This window comes from Neoarius graeffei, chromosome 14 (genome assembly GCF_027579695.1).
Source record: "Neoarius graeffei isolate fNeoGra1 chromosome 14, fNeoGra1.pri, whole genome shotgun sequence".
Classification (NCBI taxonomy): domain Eukaryota; kingdom Metazoa; phylum Chordata; class Actinopteri; order Siluriformes; family Ariidae; genus Neoarius; species Neoarius graeffei.
The window spans coordinates 50,800,656-50,825,687 of NC_083582.1; the positions used below are offsets into that span (position 1 = coordinate 50,800,656).

Sequence of the window (25,032 nt, forward strand, 5' to 3'; positions counted from 1 at the left end):
GGGGGTACCGCCATCCCTTATCAAAAAGAAGTATACTTCAAGTTCATTTTATTAAGTATACTTAAAGTTAAAGTATATTTCCTTAAGTATAGTTTTGTGTACCAAGTATACTGATATCAATGTGCTTACAGCATACTTGTAAGTAAACTAATCTAATACTTCTTGGGACTAAATTGGCCCACTTTTAGTTTATAAAAAGTATACTTTAAGTCTAAGAGAAGTAAACTTTGAGTATACAACTAGTATTTTTTATTTTGTACTGCAAGTATACCACAAGTAAACTTATATACTAATAGTTTACTAGTTCTATACTTATAGTCCACTCTTTACTTTACAAAAGCATACTTCATAGTATACTGGAAATATACTATGAATTTACTTGTTTTATACTTCTAGTCCAGTTTTTAGTTTACTAAAGTACACTTTGTAGTATACTGGAAATATACTATTGGTTTACTCATTATACACTTCTAGTCCACTCTTTAGTTTATAAAAGTATACTTTATAGCATATTGGAAATATACTATTAGTTACTGGTTATATACAACTAGTCCACTTTTCAGTTTTGAAGTATACTGCAATTACCCTTCTAGGTATACTATTAGTTTTCTAACCCTAACCCTTACCTCATGCACACTACCAGTAGACAACTTGAGTGTTTTGTACCTTAAGGTACAATTAAGTTATCAAGGTAAGAATTCACAAACTCACAACAGATATTCAGGATTAAGAACATATTCATTTTCTTTAAAAATCTAAATTTAAAGCAACATTATCTTAAATGCCAAAGTATAAAAATATGGCAATGACAACTGAAATTGACATCCAAGCTCTAAAGAAAAAGAAATAAATTTAAAAAAATGAATTAGCCCACTCAGGAGAAATTAAAAAAAAAAAAAAAACCTTATATGGAACCACAGACGTGCCTAAGAGTCAATAATGCTGAAGCACAACTACAGGGCAAGTCCACTTAAACAAAAGGCACAAATATTTTAATACTTATTACACTTTTGTCAAGTACATCTTGATCAAAAGTTTAAGTATAAGCTTAATATACTTAGACTTTTCTATATACTTTTCAGTATAAGCCACGTATACTTATGTATAACTTTATTAAGTATATCTCTGATCAGTAAATAAAAAGTAAACTGAAAGCATACTCTCTTATTTTTAGTTTAAAAGAAGTATACTAGAAGCACACTTGAATAAACTTCTTTTTTGTACGGGATGCTGGAACATGCTTGGGCCTCTTAGTGCCAGGGAAGGGAAACTAATGTTACAGCATACAAAGACATCTTATACAAGTGTGTGCATCCACCTTTGTTGCAAAATCAAATTTCAGGAAGGCCCGCATGTGGGTTTGATAGTCAGGTGCCCACAAACTTTTGGTCATACAGTGCATCTCAACTTACTAAAATATTTCTCACGAGCATAATAGATTACACTGCAGAGTAAAGAGAAACAAAGGTCCCCCCTCCCCTTTCTTTCTTTGAAAGATCATTCCAGATCTAGCAATATTATAAAATGGGTTCACTGAGCTGTAAAAGATCTGATTGATGCTGCTTAAAACAAAAATGGCTGCAGTCATGATGAAGGGCAGAAATCCATATGTTGTGGAATCGTGCCACATTTATCATTGCTTTAATCACATTCAAAACTACTTTTTATGAATAATCACCGTTTAGGTCAAGTACTTGACGCAAACGAGACAAATAAATGAAATGAAACTGTTGCTAATGTATCACAGAACATACGGTACAGGTGCTTAAACTTTGGAATAACCCGTTTTCACAAAGGAAGATGAAACTATGCGAAGAAAAGTCTTCTGTAAATTCATCATATGAAATATGAAACTTCCAAGAATTTGTAGGTGCCCCAGATCAAGCAGAGCATCCTGGAGGTCTCAGTCAACAGTTCAACAAAGCAATGTGCGCCAAAACGCAACTCGTAAAAAAAGCATGTCAAAAGTGAAGCTGGGAAACGCAGACAAATTGGTTTCTGGCATCTGTATTTCTGGAGATATGTGAGCATTTGTAAACATCTCTGAGTGAAATTAATTCATGGTCTGTACAGGGGGATGGAAGGAGCTCAAATGATGAAATCCCTTTAACGCTTTCAAACGCACGTCATCTTGGGCTTGTTTGAAGATAATGCTGAACTGGAGACGAAGAAAAAGAAAGAAAACTTGAATGGCTCAATTAAGTAGCGGTGCGAGAGAAATCCCTCTTCAGATCTGTCCCTTTTCATCCTCCACGTTTTTTTCGACAGCAAACAGGATTTAATCCCCTTTACAGTCCAACCTGGAATCAGAATTAATAAAAGCATTACAGCAATTAAAATGGTTCTCTCCGTTCGGACTGCTGCGGATATGAGAGAATTGGGGAAACGGTATCACACGAGGGGTGAGGAGAGTGTAAACCAGTTTGGGGAAGATGTGGCAGAAGACGTAGCAGAAACAGTCTGGAAACAGGGCTAAGTGCAGTCACGTGATCATGTGCTCTTGATCACAAGGCAGCCAGTGATGTGACAGAATAACCCAGATCGCAACAAGAGCACAAACATGAGCAGCAAGTGACAGAATTCAATATAATTATGATTGCGTTTTTGTAGTTATTTAACAGGTCATTGATGTGAACGAGATGAGTTTAATCCAAGCCACACAAAGGCCTCGTTCACACCTGGTATCAACACGCCTGCCGGGTGATTAGATCATAAGTGTGAATATGATCTCGTAGATGCATTGTGATCTGATCACTCAAACTACATTCGGAGCTGGTCTGGGACGCACAAAGCCACATCACATTTGCACATCAGCAACGAAGGACCAACTCATCGACTGCGTCATTGCCATAGCTGGAAAATGATATCATTGTGAGCCTGCTTGGAAATCGTGCTGATGGAGATCTCTGACACTAAGATAACGGATAAAGGCGATACTATAACAACAGGGACGAAAGCAGATGCTTTTCACAGCTTCCTTCTTTATCCCGTCTCTCATTCATTAACACGTTTCTTTCGCAGACCACATGATCAGGACTTTTTAAACACCTATAAAAGGTATATGAGATATGATTCAGATCAATTTCTGCCTAAAAATAAATGCAGAGGAAGGCAGAAGACTGAATAAATGTGAGTGACAACCTTCTTCCAGCAGAAGTAATGTGGTCGCTGAAGACGCAGTCATAATGCCAGGTGTGAACTGCTGTGTGTCTCAGCTGCAGGGTGTCTACAGGTTTGTCCAAGTTAAATTTAAGACTTTTTACGACTTTTTAAGACCATTTTCCAAAAAAAATTAAGACCAAATCTAAAGTCACGCAAAAACGTACTCATCTCATTATCTGTAGTCGCTTTATCCTGTTCTACAGGGTCGCAGGCAAGCTGGAGCCTATCCCAGCTGACTACGGGCGAAAGGCGGGGTACACCCTGGACAAGTCGCCAGGTCATCACAGGGCTGACACATAGACACAGACAACCATTCACACTCACATTCACACCTACGGTCAATTTAGAGTCACCAGTTAACCTAACCTGCATGTCTTTGGACTGTGGGGGAAACCGGAGCACCCGGAGGAAACCCACGCGGACACGGGGAGAACATGCAAACTCCACACAGAAAGGCCCTCGTCGGCCCCGGGGCTCGAACCCAGGACCTTCTTACTGTGAGGCGACAGCGCTAACCACTACACCACCGTGCCGCCCGCAAAAACGTACTCTTTTGAAAAAAAAAAAAACTATATAATTTAATGTAACTTATTGTTCTTGTAAACATTCACCAGAAAACACTATTCTAGTAGAAGTACTTCATTTCTTTTCCTTGACAGGCATTCACACACTCAGAACACAATATAAGGATCGGATAAACTTGTAACTATGTGACAATCAGAATGCAGTCACAATGTTTGAATCCAAGGCCATCCTTAAAAAAAAAATCCGTTTCCTGTCCACCGGGTGAGCAAAAAAATTTTCAGTCGGGAGGGAGGGATTTTTTTTTAATGGATGGATAAGAAAATCGCAATGTTGTGTTTGCTTTTTCTTTCAGTACTTTTTTATTACAAAAGCAGACACATTTAATAAAATGACAGTTTAATCAACTGAAACTTGTACAAAAACTTAAAGTTAGCATTTTAAATGCTGACTGCAACATTTGCAAAACTTTTACAAAGGTACTTAAAATGTCCGGCACACGGACTTTTTGTAGTTCTAAATCGAGCGTTAGGCCTAGTTCGGATGAAATTACACTATTAAAATGATCACTGAATGATTTGTTTTTCTGAATCTTTACTATTTTGTTGTTCGCTAGAATATCATTTTGCGATTTCACACTTAAGCAAATGTTTGGAAACTCCAGATCTCCTTCCTTCATGGTGGCTGCCATTTTTTTGTGCCGCACGGTGCATGCGCAGAGCTGATTCGACAGGGCTTTCCACAAGCGCCGGCTGCCGGCCATACAGCCGACTACACAATTAAGTCCAGCCGGCTACTTTAATGACTATTATTTTTGTAGCCCACAGGCTCTAAATATTAATTTTCAATTTTAATAAAATTAAATGTTTATCTAATGGACTGACAATAATGTCAAACTGAACCGCACTCATTTAAGTTGTGATTCGCGCTGTTTGTACCGATAATAACCACAAATTCCCCGCCGACTTTGTTGATCAAGGGAGAGTAACTCATCCGCGGCCCCGACATGCGGTGTGTGCGCGCGTGCACTCGGAGGAGGCAGTAGTGTGTCGGGGTCGTCGGAGGCAACATCAGAGGGAACAGAAGCAGAGATAACGCTTATTTTGTCTCCAGTAAACCAGTCTTCTCTCGTTCAATTACGTGCTGGCATCAAAAGACACCGTTGGTTGTAAATGAAACCAAACTGAGTCATTGGAGTGTATTTGCATACACAAATGGAGAAATGTTCGCTGAGTGTGTAATTGTGTAGCCCCACTGCAGACCGTTGTCGTTGTTAATTCATAGCATGCTCAGTTGCGTGAATGTGTCATGCACCGAAAATAAGAGATTTACAAGCCAGGAACGCCTCATGATGCAATACGCAAGAAAAGAAAGATGATTTACTGCCATTTTACTTTGTATTTGAGTAAAGTGAATAAATAAATGGTCTGTGGAAAATACATTTAACCCTGGGAACTGCGTGCACAGGAGTTTATTATTAGTGATGAAGTGCTATGCATTGCAAACTATTGACTCCCATATAGGGAGCAAAGCACAGCAAACTCTTGTTCTTCCGTTTTTCATCTTCTGTACAAATTTCGATTTCGAATAACCCAATAACCGTACGTTGCACACAGACAAACAGTACATCAAAACGTGCGGCTCGATCGGACTCACTATGCTATTACTTTGTTCAGCATTCTACGATTTTTTTCGCGACATAGTTGCGAAAAAAAATCACACAAAATTTCCCATTCATTTTCTATGGAATTAATTGAAAAAAATTGCACATTTTCAATGTTTTTCAAACATCCGCTGCTCTGGCATGCTTTCACCTAGAGACATGATTCAAACTTTAAAACGGAGACAAAATTCTCCTGTGTGGATCTGGCATTCAACTTTTTTGCTGGGTTCTATACTTTTTGATCAGTCACAGATCAAACACCATGAGCAATTCTGGAGAAATTCAGACTTTATAATGGGTGTCTATGGCGTTACACACCAGTGGCGCTCAGGAGTTTAGAGTGGAGGCAGCTTGAAAAAAAAAAGCTCTCACTTTCTCATTTAAACTGTGTTTTCAGCCACAATTTTCACTCTACACACACAACTTTCTCAAAAGTTGTAGTCACACTTGTCTTGATTCACACAATGTGTCTCCCTGAGCGATAGGATTTACAGTTTTTGAATGAGAAGCCTGAAAGTAAGGAGAGGACAGCTGCGCTCTCCCACAGACTCACATTATAAACCTGGCAGCGCTTTGACTGCAAAATCAGAAATGTCACTTGTTTTTAACTCGCTCTAGTGTCCACATTTTTTACACTAGGGACAAAAAAACTTACATCAATGTGTTCATGGGAGCCTTGCAACACTCAATGTGCAAGAATTTTGTGAATAGCTCCTTTCGTTTCCATGTAAATCAGCGTTGTTCGAGGAGAGGGAACTCTTTGCTTGTCATATTGTGTCTCTTGCCTACACCTGAGCACCGTTACCAAGGCGACGAGCTGCACTCAGGGAGCAGAGAGGGGCGGGGCTGCACTCTCTCTCAAACGATAGGACTTACACAACAGATCAGGCACTGAGTGGTTGTCAAGCACGCGTGTCTAGCAACCGGTGGATTCGGAGCCTGCGCGGTATAATTGTGAGCATCAAAAACGATTAAACTTTTTCCCCATCCAAAGCGTACCACATTTTAACGATATGACTGAGTAAAATCTCCATAAATTTAAGATTGAAAATTTAAGACCACGAGGTTTGAAATTTAAGACAATTTAAGACTTTTTAATGGCCTTATTTTAGGAAAATTAAATTTAAGACTTTTTAAGACTTTTTAAGGACCCGCGGCCACCCTGAGCTGTCTACTTGTGACCTGATCACAAACAAGCAGGCCTATAAATATGTGAAAATAGCAGAAATAAAGCACTATGATGCCAATGAATAGGCAGAATATGATTGTATAAATGTAAACAATAAGCCTGCGATTTAAACAGCTGGACTATGATTATAAAATAAGTATTTTCCGGGGGGGGCGGCATGGTGGTGTAGTGGTTAGCGCTGTCGCCTCACAGCAAGAAGGCCTGGGTTCGAGCCCCGTGGCCGGCGAGGGCCTTTCTGTGTGGAGTTTGCATGTTCTCCCCGTGTCCGCCTGGGTTTCCTCCGGGTGCTTCGGTTTCCCCCACAGTCCAAAGACATGCAGGTTAGGTTAACTGGTGACTCTAAATTGACCGTAGGTGTGAATGTGAGTGTGAATGGTTGTCTGTGTCTATGTGTCAGCCCTGTGATGACCTGGCGACTTGTCCAGGGTGTACCCCGCCTTTCGCCCGTAGTCAGCTGGGATAGGCTCCAGCTTGCCTGCGACCCTGTAGAACAGGATAAAACGGCTAGAGATAATGAGATGAGAGGAGATTTTCTGGGGGGGGTTCCATGGAATTTACTGAACACTTAAAGGAGTTCCAGGTCACAAAAGTTTCAGAAGCTTGTGGTTTACATGGTACTCGATTCATTAGTGAAATTCATCTCGCAGTGCCCTTCGTTTTCACTTCTGCAGTTTGGCTTTACCCATAAACCCCTTCTGTGCATCGACATGAATTTGCATCCTCAAAGAAATTTCTCTTCAACCTTTTTAACTCCCCAGCAAAACAGAACTTTTTTTTTAATCCCCTACATAGTCATAAACCTTTAGTAACAGAGGCTCATTACCGTATATCCTTGTTTTAGAGAAGAAATTAGAACTCTAATCTCATCTCATTATCTGTAGCCGCTTTATCCTGTTCTACAGGGTCGCAGGCAAGCTGGAGCCTATCCCAGCTGACTACGGGCGAAAGGCGGGGTACATCCTGGACAAGTCGCCAGGTCATCACAGGGCTGACACATAGACACAGACAACCATTCACACTCACATTCACACCTACGCTCAATTTAGAGTCACCAGTTAACCTAACCTGCATGTCTTTGGACTGTGGGGGAAACCGGAGCGTCCGGAGGAAACCCACGCGGACAACATGCAAACTCCGCACAGAAAGGCCCTCGCCGGCCACGGGGCTCAAACCTGGACCTTCTTGCTGTGAGGTGACAGCGCTAACCACTACACCATTGTGCCACCCCAAAATTAGAACCCTTTCTAAGAAAAAGTAGATTTTTTTTTTTATGAATTGCATCATATCACCAAAATGTGGGCATTCTGTTGTGCAGTTAAGATGTAATTTAATAGTAGAAATGACTTTACAGTCTCAGAGCCAGAACAGAAATAAAATAAGAAGAAATAATCTTCCAGCTCTCAGAAGCAGAGCCATCTAACTTATTCCACATAGCTACAAAATTGTGTGTTTGTGCAAGTTGTTCGAACATCACTGTTCATTACAGGCCAGAGAGGTGAGCAGACGATGATTAGAGACTGGCAGAGATCTTAAAGCAGAGATCTCCAGTCCTCAAAACCTTCATTGCCTTTAGCTTTTGTGTCACAGGAGCAGAATTGCACAGAGAACATCAGTTACTGAGACAGGGGAGTAGTGAGACATAACCTCACACTGCATGCGCATATGTAAGAAAAGGAAAAAAAAAAGATTTTATGGGTTGTTTTACAATCAGGGTACAAAGTTCGTGTCACAGGGGTCCTAAATTCAAATTGAATCAAACTGGTTCTTGTACCAGTTTTTAAGTGAAGGACAAGTTAAAGAACAGATTTCAGGTAATTTTTTGACATGTGTGTATGGTAGTTTTGTGTAATCTGCTGTAAGACAAAGAAGATTAAGTGTAGCTTTAAGCAGGGATGGGAGAAACAAATGAAGTGATTCTCGGAGAGGACTTTTTTGTTGACAATTCAGAATCCACTACTTCCATAGTGCTTTTAAATATAAGGCTGTAAGCTTTGTGTTAGTTGTCTCTAATATTTATGTCCCAATATCTTGACCACATTTTGGGATGAAAATAATCATTTTAGATATGTTATTTTATATTGAAAAATTAGCTGTCTCGGAGAGGACATTTTTTTTTTGACACAATTACATACTAACTTGATTAAAATAGTCTGAAAACTTACTGGCATTCAACATTAAAACTTAACTATGTTTCCAATGATATGGAACCAAATATGTGTTTTATGGTATAAAGAATGATTTAAGTGCATCCCTTTTGGAGCTACCTGTGGTCAAAAAAGCACTTTTTCTAAATGACACGAGTAATTTTGCTAAATATGACATATACTGCCATCTCATCTCATTATCTGTAGCCGCTTTATCCTGTTCTACAGGGTCGCAGGCAAGCTGGAGCCTATCCCAGCTGACTACGGGCGAAAGGCGGGGTACACCCTGGACAAGTCGCCAGGTCATCACAGGGCTGACACATAGACACAGACAACCATTCACACTCACATTCACACCTACGCTCAATTTAGAGTCACCAGTTAACCTAACCTGCATGTCTTTGGACTGTGGGGGAAACCGGAGCACCCAGAGGAAACCCACGCGGACACGGGGAGAACATGCAAACTCCATACAGAAAGGCCCTCGCCGGCCCTGGGGCTCGAACCCAGGACCTTCTTGCTGTGAGGCGACAGTGCTAACCACTACACCACCGTGCCGCCATATATTGCTATACATTCACCAAAAATAACATTATCACCAATTTGTTTTTTGCATGGTAAATAGAGCTATCACAGGGCTACAATAAACAACCAAGTTTATTTAGTCAAGCCTTTTGATATTGAAGATAATAAGTGTTAAATGTGATTTTTAGCTTGCGTACCCTGATTGTAAAACAACCCTTATACTAGAAAAGTCAGAGGCAGTGGTCCAAGGCTACGCAGGGCAACACTGTATAAGAACAGTCTTCTATGTAAAAAAAAAAGAGAAACTAAAAAAAAGAAAAAGGCCATAGCAGAACACCTTGGACTGTTTCACCCTGCTAGGAAAGTGCTCTCGAACTAAGCAGCCTCAAAAACATAAGTTGAGCAACAAACACAATAATGGATTCTAGGAACTGAACGAATGCATTAGCTAACCGAACTGACAAAGTGAATGTTAAAAAGCCACTCCAATAGGAAAATGGAGTTTACCCATGGTCCTGTTAAACGCCTGCTAATTTCAGGTTACGAAACGTCTGAGTCTTAATTAAAACAGCACATTTTCATTAGAGGCACTCTTTTCATGCTCAAGCGCTGTCTTTTACTAAGTGACTAACTATAATAGCTAAAAAGAAATCATTTTATACATTTAACAGGCACTTCAGAAACAATGCAAGTGGTCATCAGTCAGATGGTAAAAGGCATCTTATAACTTAACACTCATCTGTTTTTTATCACCGTTGTCACTGCACAAGCCTGAAGGATAAATGAATAAGCTACATCAGTAGGATAGAGTGAGCAGAAATATTTATTAATGATGCATACTTAAGAAAACCCTGCATAATCATGAACACTGATATTTCTTCGTTCTTTGCTAAGATGGTCTGTGTTTAGGTGATGTGGTCTGAAATACACTCGCTCGCTTTCATTAACTGCTTTATCCTGGTCAGGATTGTGGTGGATCAACACTACTGAGGGGAGACTGGATGCCAACTACGGGCATGTTTTTGGGATGTGGGAAGAAACCAGAGAACCCTTAAAGTGCATATTCTGGACCAATTTGATTTTTTTTGTTTTTTTATATGAAAGTATGTCCCTTTACACACTCATCCAGAAGGGTAATTTTGCACAAGGCCATCTGTCTACAGCAGAAAAAAATAAAATAACAAAACACGTCTGGAAAAATCCCAAGGGAGTCTGGAGCCAGAATCGTGACGTTACCTGCGGAAGCGCCAGCAGGCTGCGCGAGCTTTGCACGGTTTCAGTGCACAGCCTGTGTAGACCAAGCGCTCCCATTTCTCTCTCATTGACTACGTTTACATGCACGTCCAAATCGAGCTGCTGTCGGTAATCGAGCAAAGGGTCCCAGCAGGGGTGCCAGAGAAATCCAGTCCTACATGCACAAGTGAAATCGGGCTATTGTGCAAGGTGCATTGTGCACCCGAGCCACACGTGGCGCTACACGCCCCATCGTGTTGGTACACTTCCGGTTGTCGTCATGAAGAAGAGCTATAGTGTTGCCAGATACTGCTGACGTTTTCCAGCCCAAAACATGTTCAAATCCGCTAAAATGCACTTAAAACCCCCAATCTGGCAACACTAGCAGTTCCGTGTTCAAGCTGTTAGGCTTGCTCTAACAGACTATGGCTACAAACTGTCCGGCACAGACCACTGTTTTGTAAGACAACTTATTTTGCACAATAATATTTTTCTAAAGTCCATTTTTTGCTTACAAAAAAATATTTTTTTTTGCTTACAATTTAACTTATGTCTTAATAAACACACAAAAAGTTCAGTTGTTTTGTTTTTATTGACATTCTTCAGATGTTGGACATCTATACACACACACAAATACAATGACTTGTTTATGTACACAATTCACAGCTATGCAACAGCTGTACAGATGTATTTGGTGATACAGTAAGTGAGCTAAATTTTAACAGTGCAAACAATGCCACAAAAAGAAAAGATTCATGCCGTTGTCATGATTCGTTGTCATGCCAACCGAGGCTGTTGTGTTTCCCGCTTGTGGTCTCGTCACTCGTCACTTCCGGAAGTAGCTCAACAACTAGCTCGATAGGGTATACATGCGCAAAATAGCTCGGCAGAAATCGCATAAACTAGGTCGTGTAGCTCGATTCCGAGAAATCAAGTTCGGTTCAATTTCAGCCGAATTAAGGTGTATACATGACATTTTGAACTTCGATTTCAGTCGAGCAACGGCAGAAATTCGATTCTCTCTATGTGCATGTAAACGTAGTGATTGTCCGGTCTTTTGGGAAACGATGAGTACTAATCCCATCAAGATTGGTGTTGCTACACCCTCCTACGATACATCTGTTAACCATTTTAATCATTACGCGATAACGTTGAAGAAATTTGCAGAAAACCACCAGGTCGTTTTCTCATAAACAAACCAGCGCTGACGTAGGATTCAGAGGGAGGCGTCCCGCGCGTGACGTCATGAAAATCAATGTTTGCCGGGAAATCCAAATGCCAAGTTTTTTCAGAGGCGGGCCAATTCGCCTCAAATGGCTTGATTTCAACTGGATTTTTCTGGTATCGCGCAAGGTAAAAAAATTGCACAAAATGCAAAATGTGACAGATATTTGACCAAAGTTTAATATAAAATAGGAGAATTACATTGATCTTGCTCCTGTATTTACCCGTGATATGCACTTTAAGGAACCCCACATCAGAAGAACAAGCAGAACTCTGCTGGGACAGTAATTTGAGCTCAGAATCGAACCAGAGTCCTTGGAACCACGAGGAGGAAACTGAAGTATTATTTACGTCACAACTAAATACATATAATATATAAACTACTTTTTACATTTATGAAAGAAGACTTCAGTCAGTTTTAGTGCTTGGAGATAAAACAGCACCTTCAGCTTTTCTGCTGTACAAGATTGGGCACTCTGCACTTTGTGGTTTCTCAGTTATGTGACAAACTGCATTTTGCTGTCTTATTAACTTCAAGAGAAACAGCTGTTACAAAAACAAGTGATAAAAGAAACTAAGTGGTTTCACAGACGTTCTACATCATAAAATGCAGCTTTGAATTGACAAAAAGCAGTACCGTACAACTGGTGTTTAACGAGTAAAAATAAATACCATTGTTGGTGAATTGCTGTGGTATAACCTCAGGTTCACTTCAGCAAGCAGCAAAGCAAAAGGTGATCATTTATTTATTTTCGAAGCACAAATGTAATTTCAGCTGCGAGCCACAAAATGCTAGCGTAGCAAGTGACATTTGAGTCGGCATTTTCTCAAATCTATGCAAAAGAATGATACAGTTAAGCAACAGATCCAAACAGGTGGCTCGAATGATTCTTTGGACCTCAGGTGCGTGTGGTCCGACTTTTTTTCCCCTCAGATTCTTATGGCGTATTCACACCTACAGTACGTTGTTTGGTCCGGACCAAACGACCAAACGAACCAAATTTCCCTTGGTCCGGACCTTTTGGGTTGGTCTGAATACAAACCACCGAACTCTGGTCCAGACCAAACAAGCGGACCGAGACCGAGCTGCAAGGTCGGACTCGGTCCGGACCAAAGGAACCCTGGTGCGGACCTTTTGGAGGTGTGAAAGCAGACCGGACCTAATCCGACAGTTTTGCTTTTTTGTACCTCGGGAGCTTCCGTCGTTTGTCGAGCATTATGGGAAACAGAGTCTTGACACTCCACCGCAAAGTGCAAACACTGTTTCGGTTGTCAAGGGAACCTTACAACAGTCGTTCAGTCATTCAGACCAGTGGTAGGCTAGACTACAGAGTACAAAAAATGAGTAGGGGGCAAACGTGGGCCGAGGAAGAAACGCGTACCCTTGTGGATATATGGGCAGATGTCCACATAATTATCTGAGCTTTTGGAGAGAACACACAAAAATGCCGACGTGTTTGCTGTATTCAGTGAGAAAATGAAGGAGAAGGGGTTCACGCGCTCCCCAGAACAATGTCGGCTAAAAGTGAAGAAACTCCGTCAGACCTACATTAAAATCAGGGACGTTCTTTCAAAAAGTGGCGGTACTAGCGACACAAAAAAGAAATTCATCTATTGCGTGAAGAGCCAGAACTGTCACAACATGATGTGCGCTCATCAGCGCTATCCTCCGTAGCCGCCTTGCCCTTTGTCGTCATCGTTGATAAATTATTTGTACAACAGCATAGTAATCGCACAATTGTGAAAACAGTAAAAACTGGAAAAAGCATATAGCTTTGATGACATTAAAAAGAATAACAGCACAGAAAGCCTCCATGACTACTTTTGAACTTAACGCTTTGTGCGCGTGTCGTCTCTGACCAATAGCTGAACGACCTCAGGGCGCGTGGCTTTGTTGACAGATTTTGGTCCGCTTACTAAAATGTACAGTGTGAAAGCGAACCGCACCAAAATGAAAAAATAAAAAAAACATTTGGTTCGGACCAAAGCAAGGGAACTGTCGAACTATCCTGGTCTGAATACACCCTTTAATCTCAACTTCAGTTCCTCCATATAATTAGTTTCCATTTAATCAGGGATGTGATTTGGGGCTGGTGAAATTATCTGAAAATTTTAGCCGGGGGTCTGGGGGCCACAGGCCCCCAGCTGGTCCAGGGCAGCGCCCTGGTGGGGGGACAAGGGGGGGCGAAGCTCCTGGGTTCTGGGGTTTTCTGACTTAAAAATTGTACTAAAATGGCAAGCAAACACACAAGAAAAAACTTGTCATGATTAACAAATTCAAGCCAATTTAATGGTCAACATGCAACTCTGAGCCCCTATAGTAGATTCAATTATTCTTAACTGACAAAAAGCCAAAACATGAAACCTAAAAATGTCATTCTAAATTAAATCTGCATTAGAATAAATAGAAAATTGTATAAGGAAAAACAAAATTTATACTTTCAATTACTGTAGACGTTGAACATACCTAAATGTGCCTTTTCAAACAAACATGATGCAACATAAGAATTCATCCACAAGTCTTCAGGAACTCTCAAAGAAAAAAGATGCTAGCATCCATGTCCAGTTCCAGCATATCAGTCACTTTTTTTCTGCAGTTTCTACTCTAGCAATGTCAACTTCATATACATAACTCTATAGTGTTCACTCACCAAAGGATAATCATAACTCCACAGTGTTCACTCACTTAAGGATATTCAAAACTACTGTGTTCACTCACTTAGGTTTCGTTTCTATCTCGGGCTCCAGCCCGACTTTGCACGCTCGTAGCTCGGGCCGGGGAGGTCCCAGCATCCCCAAACTTGACAGCCAGAGACCTCTGCCCTCCCCCCAAAGAACCAGCGCGGGCAGGGTGCGCTAGCCCCGCGCCTCGGGACGTAATTCGCCCCGAGGCGAGCCGCGGCGCTTCGCTTAGGTTTCGTTTCTATCCCGGGCTCCAGCCCGACTTTGCACGCTCGTAGCTCGGGCAGGGGAGGTCCCAGCATCCCCAAACTTGACAGCCAGAGACCTCTGCCCTCCCCCCAAAGAACCAGCGCGGGCAGGGTGCGCTAGCCCCGCACCTCGGGACGTAATTCGCCCCGAGGCGAGCCGCGGCGCTTCGCTTAGGTTTCGTTTCTATCCCGGGCTCCAGCCCGACTTTGCACGCTCGTAGCTCGGGCAGGGGAGGTCCCAGCTGCCCCAAACTTGACAGCCAGAGACCTCTGCCCTCTCCCCAAAGAACGAAATCGCTGAACAAATGTCTCACAGTATTATGTCCAACGTCTGTAGCAACCTCTTTCTCCAACCATTCCCAGCGGAACTTGTTTTTCACTATTCTGTCGATTTCTTTAACTCGATTTGCATCTTTACGCTCGATCACGGAGGCTGCCACCTTTCAACTCTTTGTTTGAAGCGAGCTTACGTACAGCTATCTAACAAGCGCGTTCATTGGTTGTTACAGAGCGATGGGCCAATCACGTACCTCGTTTCATCTCAATGACGGAATTACTGAAAGTCGGAATGAATAGGATACGAATGCGGATTTTTGAGCGAAAAATCAGAAAAAATTTTTTTTCAAATTTTGAGGTGAAAAAAGCGGAATTCTGCGAATTCGCGGAAAAAATCACATCCCTGTTTAATGCGTGACGCACAAAAACAGAAGAAAAAAAATCATCAAAATAATCATGGTTTCATCTTTTCCTGTCATAAACGAGTTCTCATTACATGAGAACTTCTGAAGAAGAAGAAGAAGCCTAGAACAGGTCAGTGGTGCCTCTGGAGAGAGTATATCGCTAGTACAGACAGCTTGCTTTGCTAATCAGCCAACAAAGCGAGTGCAAAGTAGGGATGTTAACCGATGACCGATGGTTGACCGAATCAACGTCAACCGGTTAAATTTTTTTTGGTTGTCGGTTAAAAAAAAAAATCAATCGTTTTGAAGCTGCCGATTTTGGAGTGGAGAACCTGGAATTCTGTGTTGTAAACGCTTGGGGCATGCCATGCGGTGTAAGGACGACAGCTGACAAATCAGAAACACCCATTCAGTCATGTCCCGCCCTCCCGCCCCAGTTGAAGACAGCTGCCACTCGGCGAAAGAAAAGTGTAGATACAGGCTGTTTAGCTTACAAATTACTATTCTGTTTTTTTTTTAAATTATTATTAGAAGGCACATGGAGTTTAGTCCTGCCTTGGCCAGTGCATTCTGAAAGTATGTTTCGGTCTGTAGCCAACAATGCATGTTATTGCAGATCATCTCTCTCCACACAAACTAAAGGCGCAGATACTGACTTTTGGAGGGAAGGGGAGAGAATGAAATGACAGCAGTGTCTGGAGGGGGAGTGACAAACGCAGCTTTTATGTCTGTGAGCCAAGTCGGTGACGGCTTCAGAGCAACTTCAACACCATGCAGTAATGGCGTGTTGATACTGGTAACGGCGTTATAACGATTGTAGCTAATTAATTAGATTACCCGGCGTTATAACAGCCTTTATTTTAACGCCGTTATTCCCATCACTGAATGTTATGTACTTCTTCTAGCACTAGAAACTGTCTCTAAGCTGGAGCCATTTGTCCCCCACTCCAATACAAACCCCTCGACATCAGTGCCGTGTTTGACTAAATGTTTCATGCTGTAGAAAAGGTAATGTGAGTGGAGGGCAGCGACTGGGACTGAATGTGCGGATGCTCGCGGTTAGATTTAGAATAGATTCTAATAATTCCAATTCTAGAATTTTAAACAGGGATGCAAACGGCGCGCCTTTTGGCGGATGCCGTCTTTTTCACGGCTGAATCGTGCAGATCCGATTTTTTTTTTGGGGGGGGGGGGGGGGGCGTTGGAATGTCTGAATAATTTCATCAGAGTAAATTCTGTATTAAAATTACTAAATAAGCAAATGCCGTTACAGTCCATGAAACATAGGAAGTATGAGAAGAAAACAGTAAATCAGAAAGCTGCGCACATTTGCGCAGCTTCCACGAAAACGTGCGCAGCTTTCTGATGTACTGTTTTCTTCTCATACTTATACATCCTATGTTTCATGGACTGTAACGGCATTTGCTTATTTAGTAATTTTAATACAGAATTTACTAATTTAATACAGAATTTAATACAGAATTTAATACAGAATTTACACATTGGGAACTTTGGGGTTGTCGCATCACAACACCAAGTCAATGATTATGTAAGGGACAATGCACAACAAGCCGGTCACAGACATCCCAACCTGACAAAATTCATTTCAGGAAGGTTTGGTTTTTGGGACGAATACATTGCCGGGGGTATGGGGGTACTCCCCCAGAACATTTTGGATTTGGTTGATGTGATTTCCTGCATTCTGGTGGATTTTGGGGTGGCCTTTTGGAGATGAACAATACCTGAATTCACTCCGATTCATAGTGGACACCCTGACTTGGGGACTTAGCTGCCCCCAACCCATAAACTATGATAACTACAATGTGCCATATATTAAGCTCCTTACTGACTGAATCTGGACACCCCGCCCCCCATAAATTAGAGGGAGAAGTGCGTGGAAGATGGCGGCCAGTTCATCTCTTCTCCTCTCCACTGCTTTGGCCAAACTGCGCACGCAGAGATGGGAGAAAACGTGCCTCACGCGCCGGCGCTGCCACATTGCAAGCGCATGCACACACATATGAACCACCAGAGGGCACGTGCGTACACTTGGGTTTTGGGGTTTTTTTTCCTTAAACCGGAAATGCGCGTTGTGAAATTGGCTGCATCCCAAACCGCACTCTACCCTACTCAATATTGTGCCACACTGCCACCACATCACAGGCTGCGTGGGCCTCCTATTGTGACGTACACAAATTTGCATCTGGTCGATAGGTTCAGGATCAAGCTTGCTCGCTTGCTCTAGATTCCGTAAGATTGCATGTAATTTGCGGGCATCAGGGAGCCGCTATCAATATGCAGGAGACTCCCGGAACTTCCGGGAGACTTGGGATGTCTGCAGGGTGATGCGGGACTTAAATCACAGGACATGCAGGTCATCCTGAAGGAGTTTATTTTATAATAATGACTGGATCACCGTACATTATTCTGTTGGCTACTCGTTAAAGAAATCAATAATTTGACACAAAATTTAATTAAAATTGATTTTTCCTACTTCTGCTAATGACATGGTCCATAGCAACGGCCTTTTGTACAGAAATAACAGACCGTGGTTTGGCGTAACTGACCAATCAGGCTCGAGTATTCACATGAGCCATGCAAGAATTTCCTATAACACACCTGTCATGCTTTATTCCCTACTTAACTGTATTTTCTTTTCAGTAAGCAGACACACCATTTTAAATTGTATCCCCGCAAAGTCCTTGTTTGTGTTGAACACATTTTAAATGTAAGATTAGGGGACATGATATGCTAAAGTGCTGAGGACACCAGCTGCAAGTCTTAACCAATTGCTTTAGTATCTACCTACCAAAAAGGACAGGTCATGAGGCTCATCAAGACACTGAGGAAATTAGCGAAGGCAGGCTTCGGACTGATTTAACAAATTAACAGACCTAAGACCTGCCCTGCCCGAAACAGAACGGCTCCTGAAGGTGAGGGGAAATACAATGTTGACTCACCTGAAAAATGTCACAAAGAACTGCACCAGGTCCATGATGCTGTTGTGCTGCGAGAAGGCAATCTGTAATGGGACAAAAAGAAAGATTCAGGTTGGACATGTGCATAACTGTGAAACTATTTGGTGTAATACATGAAACAGTGCCTAAAGAGAACATTAGGAGCTGATACAGTCTTCCATCCCTGAGCTAGGGACTTGTTACAGTTCTGGCATTAACAGCAATTCAGGCTACATCCACATGACAACGGCAACGAGATTTTTTTTTTTTAAATATCGTGTCCACATGGGCAACGGATCAGTTACATTTCAGGTCCATATGACAACGGAACGCTTGCTGAAAACGATGCAATACACATGCCACACCTCTACGTGCGCTGTAAGACGGTCCCATCAGAGACACCAGAACAATAGAAGAAGTAGACGCATGCGCATAAACCCCTTCTTCTGTAGCTTTAGCCACAAAGTTTTGATTATTAATCAGTAGCGTAAAACGAAAGACGCGGAAAGAGGAATGAATGGGGGTAGATGGAGAGAGAGAGGAATGAATGGGGGTAGATGGAAGCCAGTACGCCAACATTCTGATATCCTCCAGAATTCTTTAATGGTCCGGAATAAATTGAATGCTACACATTGATGGATTACTTTGTTCTTCTATGCCCTTTTTGAGGAATGTATTGTCGGACTTAAACCAACATCTGAAGAAATGAGATCGCTCCTTTTTTTTCCCTATTTTTGCTGGCGGGATTGTTTTTGTTTTTGGAAAGCACACGGGCGGTGTGCGGTTTTGGTTACTGCTTCCGCGGTGTTTGGACTAGTTATAGGATTTGTTGACAACTCGCATCGAGTTCGTTACACTTCTACCCGGTGTGAAGCACTGACAGTCATGTGGTTGTGACGTCATCGTAAACAAATCCGTTCTACTCATCCAGACGACTTCGCAACAGCGCCGTTGCCAGATTTTTCCACTCTGGGACCCGTTCTCAAAAGATTTTGTTTTGGGGCACCCAAAACGCCGGTGCCGTGTGGACGCCAGGCCGAAACGATAAACAATTTTATCAGATTCACCTGAATCCGTTGCCGTGTGGACAGGGCCTCAGAGACACTCAACTGCATAACCCTCAGGTAGATTACCTATGTGTTTGAATTCCCACCTGTGGGCTTATGGTCCAGTGAATCACAGTTATACCAGGATCAGATACAGAACAAGTGATACGCCAAGATAAAAGCTTCTAATTCCACCTGTTAACGGACTGCAATGTGTGTCCGTTCATAGCTGGAAGGAAGCTTTAAAAATGACCGATGGCCTGGATTAGCTTTCCACTGACTACAGGAGAGATTAAGAAAGTCCAAACCCCTTTACCTACACTACCGTTCAAAAGTTTGGGGTCACCCAGACAATTTTGTGTTTTCCATGAAAAGTCACACTTTTATTTACCACAATAAGTTGTAAAATGAATAGAAAATATAGTCAAGACATTTTTCTGGCCATTTTGAGCATTTAATCGACCCCACAAATGTGATGCTCCAGAAACTCAATCTGCTCAAAGGAAGGTCAGTTTTATAGCTTCTCTAAAGAGCTAAACTGTTTTCAGCTGTGCTAACATGATTGTACAAGGGTTTTCTAATCATCCATTAGCCTTCTGAGGCAATGAGCAAACACATTGTACCATTAGAACACTGGAGTGATAGTTGCTGGAAATGGGCCTCTATACACCTATGTAGATATTGCACCAAAAACCAGACATTTGCAGCTAGAATAGTCATTTACCACATTAGCAATATATAGAGTGGATTTCTGATTAGTTTAATGTGATCTTCATTGAAAAGAACAGTGCTTTTCTTTCAAAAATAAGGACATTTCAAAGTGACCCCAAACTTTTGAACGGTAGTGTAAACCAAGGTAACAGGTGACAGTAATTGCCATGTTTGTGCAATGCTGCTCGAACCTTCCCGTGCAAGCTTTGAGCTTTTGGGTTGAGCTTCCTTGCTGGTTCAAACGAGACGGTTAAGATGTTTTACAGCACACACCACCACTATATCAACATTGAGCACGGCAGCACCATTAATTCAGCATCACCGCACTGACGAGCGTGGTGTCAAACAGAGCACTGGCACAGCATCCCATGAGGCAAGGTGCTAAATTGCCTGGGTAAATACCAAGCCCAAAAAACCAAACACCACAACGCACCTCAAAAAACAAATGGATTCACGTTCCAAATGTATGTCACCCTGAGCTAGTGAATGAATAATATAACAATAGTGCTCTGGCCAAGCTTTTAAAAGAGCTCATCCATTTCATTAGGCACTTGGCCCAGTCACAGATCCAGCAGGAATGTCGGGGAAAGTTAACACTCCATTAGGGCCGAACCACCTCTAGAGCAAACAGACTTTGGAAAAGTGTGGCCAAATTAGAAAGGGGCAGTCATACACTGAAGCTGGCTGCCTGTACCTTTGGGACACTTGTCCGGCAGATGTGACTGGGTAGCAGAAGCAGGTTATGTTTGTGTGATAACACTCCTGCTGCGACAAAGTTCAAACAAACACCTCTGGCAGAAACGGCCAAGACAGTGCTATAATACTTACACCGAAGTACGCCCTATCTGAAGGAGATAACACTGATTCCACTGGATATGATCTCTAATGCCCATCTGTGCTCAGGGAACTTACTCCATTTTGTCATCTGAAGGGTTCAAGTGCGGCGGCACGGTGGTGTAGTGGTTAGCACTGTCGCCTCACAGCAAGAAGGTCCGGGTTCGAGCCCTGTGGCCGGCAAGGGCCTTTCTGTGTGGAGTTTGCATGTTCTCCCCGTGTCCACGTGAGTTTCCTCCGGGTGCTCCGGTTTCCCCCACAGCCCAAAGACATGCAGGTTAGGTTAACTGGCGACTCTAAATTGACCGTAGGTGTGAATGTGAGTGTGAATGGTTGTCTGTGTCTATGTGTCAGCCCTGTGATGACCTGGCGACTTGTCCAGGGTGTACCCCGCCTTTCGCCCGTAGTCAGCTGGGATAGGCTCCAGCTTGCCTGCGACCCTGTAGAACAGGATAAAGCGGCTAGAGATAATAAGATGAGATGAGAAGGGTTCAAGTGTTAAGTAGTAGTGCCAGGAAGGGACTGTTTTAACACAATGTGTGTATAGTGTAGCCCAATGGGAATTTGATTACGAGTTCATATTTCTTGTTTATTTTTATCTTGTTATTAAAATGTTAATTTCATACCTTTCATAATGTGGTAATAACGTTTACATTTCATAAGAACCAAGTTAGTTTAAATGTACTTACCTTGAATGTGGATCCAATCAGCAGTCAGGGTGAGAGGTCAGTGGGAAACAGGAAGGCGTGCGTAGAGGGAGAAGAAGCAGAGACACGTGTGAAAAACTGCATGGTCGCACCGCTTGAGTTTATAAGTTGGTAACCCACCAAGTTCAGAATTATTATTGTGAATGTGCTTAGACAAACGGACAGTGAGTCTTATGATAACATTCTACGGTGATATAGCGGTGTAAAATGCAACTACAGTTGAAAACACTGCCATAGTGTTTCCACTGAGGATACGGCAACAAGCTAGTCTGCCTGACCTAGCTTACTGGAGTGTTAAGGACTTTGCATGAGTCGCCTACTCAGCCACCGATCCCCCGCACAGCCTTGACAAGCTCCGCACGGTCTCAGCAAGTGGAGACACTTCCATTCTCCAGTACGGCCAGCACTGCGCGGCCGTGATGAGGACGACAACCATCAGTGCCATGAGTGAGTTTTGATGCACCACTGGCACAAAGCAGCCATATTGTTTCAGGCCACTATGCACACAAGCATCGATACAGGCCTGCACCCTTTAACTGATAAGTGGTTGGGTACCCATTTAAGTTCATTTAATTTACTCGTCTAGATTCATCTCATCTCATCTCATTATCTCTAGCCGCTTTATCCTGTTCTACAGGGTCGCAGGCAAGCTGGAGCCTATCCCAGCTGACTACGGGCGAAAGGCAGGGTACACCCTGGACAAGTCGCCAGGTCATCACAGGGCTGACACATAGACACAGACAACCATTCACACTCACACCTACGGTCAATTTAGAGTCACCAGTTAACCTAACCTGCATGTCTTTGGACTGTGGAGGAAAACGGAGCACCCGGAGGAAACCCACGCGGACACGGGGAGAACATGCAAACTCCACACAGAAAGGCCCTTGCCGGCCCCAGGGCTCGAACCCAGGACCTTCTTGCTGTGAGGTGACAGCGCTAACCACTACACCACCACCACCCTGCTATTTTTTTTAAAAATTGTACAGTTCAGTTGATTCTGGCCCTGGGGACGCTTTGTGACTAGTGATTCAAGAACTCGTATGAAGACTGACAGCATCATGAATTCCACTATGGAGAACTTTCATGTGACGTCATTGCCACTGGAGATTTGTTTTATGTTTGCCAGCAACCGGCACAAGTGCATGCAAGTGATTGCAAGCCCAATTCAGTGAACATCTACAGATAAACTTGTAGAAGTTACATCGAAAAGAACAATGCCAGAGACCTGTAGTGCTTTTGGATGTAATAACAGATGTGGAGATAAGCCTGGTTTAACTTTCCACCGCTTCCCGGTGAACCCAGAAAAACAAGAAAAATGGTGAGCTGCAGTTAAACGGGAAGACCGGACGATAAAACCATTCCTGTGTGTGGGGAGAACATTTTATATCATCAGGTTCGTGTGAAAGCTCTGTGCAACATTAAAATGTGTATCTGGATGTGGGCTTTGGACACGATGTATTTTATTAGACCTAATGCTTGGTGAGACTAGCAGCATGTTTGTCATGGACTGATAATGTAGACAATAATAAACATTATAAAATATGCTAGCTCTAGGCCCTGGCTTGTTTGTTATTATTATTAGAAGTCCATGTTTGAGCGGGCGGCACGGTGGTGTAGTGGTTAGCGCTGTCGCCTCACAGCAAGAAGGTCCTGGGTTCGAGCCCCGGGGCTGGCGAGGGCCTTTCTGTGTGGAGTTTGCATGTTCTCCCCGTGTCCGCGTGGGTTTCCTCCGGGTGCTCCGGTTTCCCCCACAGTCCAAAGACATGCAGGTTAGGTTAACTGGTGACTCTAAATTGACCGTAGGTGTGAATGTGAGTGTGAATGGTTGTCTGTGTCTATGTGTCAGCCCTGTGATGACCTGGCGAATTGTCCAGGGTGTACCCCGCCTTTCGCCCATAGTCAGCTGGGATAGGCTCCAGCTTGCCTGCGACCCTGTAGAAGGATAAAGCGGCTAGAGATAATGAGATGAGATGAGATGTTTGAGCTTACTTTTGTCATAATAAGGTATGTTTCTTTATCAGGACTTTCACAGACCATTTCAGCATGCACGAAACCTGCATCGAAATATTGGTAGGCATCTGTACTTTTGTACGCCTTTAGCATCTCTGGTGTACAAGTTCCAAATCCTAAATATTTCAGGATGTTGTAGTGTCGTCAAATCTGGGAGCTGGTTTGCTGGACACTTTTGAAGTGGAATAGACACAGTTGTGGGTAAATTAAGAAGAAGCAGCATTTATTTTGGATTTTTGTCACGTGTAAACTCAAGCACAACAAAATTCCTCCTCTCCATTTAACCCATCTGAAGCGGTGAACAAGTGTGCACACATACATATATACAGAGAGAGAGAGAGAGAGAGAGAGAGAGAGAGAGAGCAGTGAGCAGAATAAATAAATACATTTGTAGGTAAATTATATGAATCTGTGGCGCCTGCATGTTTCAGCTTTTCAATGTAACGCGATCTGCTGGTATAAAACATTTTTCATCGTTTCAGAGAGATTGTACTGACTGCACTCGTCTCAATTTTCATTATTAACTGTCGCGGCTGTTTCTTTGTTTACCTGGCCATATGGCGGACGCTAAGTGAAAAACAAAAATCTGTGACATCAGTGAAAGTCCTCTATTGCTGGATTTCAGTCACGTGACTTTTCTTAGCGGTTTTACCGGAAGTGAAATAGCTGGTGGTCTAAACGGCTGCCGTAGTGCAAACAATTAGCGATAACTTATCAGCGTATGCTCGTAATCTAGAAGCCACTGCTCGCTTTAGATATATTCAGAAGATTGCTGTGTGCAATGGAATCGACCCCTACAGTCTGGGAAAGAAGGATTTGTCATACGATCTAGAAAACCACCCTTCAGTTGAGTTCCCCGACATCTCCAACTATCTGGTGTTGCAGACGTCCTTCTACACCGCAAAACGGATGAAAGCGTGGAAGAGTATGGAGGCTTACAACTTTTTTATATGTGGCTGGGTAAAGGACCTCGATATCAAGTCGCTGCCGAATGAATCCTGTATTGTTTTTGCCCGTCTAAGTATGTGGGTTTTTTAAGCTTTTCGTTTACGTCTTTACAACGAAGCGCTGCAAGTTGAAGTGTAAACAAACAACAGTTGGCTTGATTCTCACTTGTGTTGGCTCTTATCTCTCAGCTAAAGCATTCACAAAGTTCATCAGAAACCCCTTTAAAGACCTGGATCTTAGTTAAACCAGACGGAGAAGTGATCACGGCACATCGTAACTATACGGCTGGGGAAGAATTTTGTCGCGACCTTCATGCATATAGACTATGAGGAGTAAACAAAGAAACATCTGGGGACTTTAGCGCTTTGTGACAAAAAAAAGTACCGTAAAATAACAACACATAGCAAGAAAAGGACTTGGAAAACACTAAGGACATCACTGAGACCTTTCACGGCCAACCTTTCATGAAGTGATCACTGCAAACTCGAGCATGCTTCGACTCGGCTCGCTTCGATTTCAGTGAGAGGTTCAAAAGCCACCTTTC

The 25,032-nt window shown here is 42.6% G+C and overlaps 1 protein-coding gene across 2 annotated transcripts in view; it reads right to left on the reverse strand.

Moving 5' to 3' along the window:
- The window catches only part of atrnl1b (attractin-like 1b), a 336,438-nt gene that overhangs the window by 95,951 nt on the left and 215,455 nt on the right, over positions 1 to 25,032 (reverse strand). For both annotated transcript variants that reach the window (XM_060939921.1, XM_060939920.1), the window contains exon 26: positions 18,233 to 18,294. In XM_060939921.1, the coding sequence (XP_060795904.1) occupies positions 18,233 to 18,294 (62 nt within the window). The remainder of the gene's footprint in view (positions 1 to 18,232; positions 18,295 to 25,032) is intronic.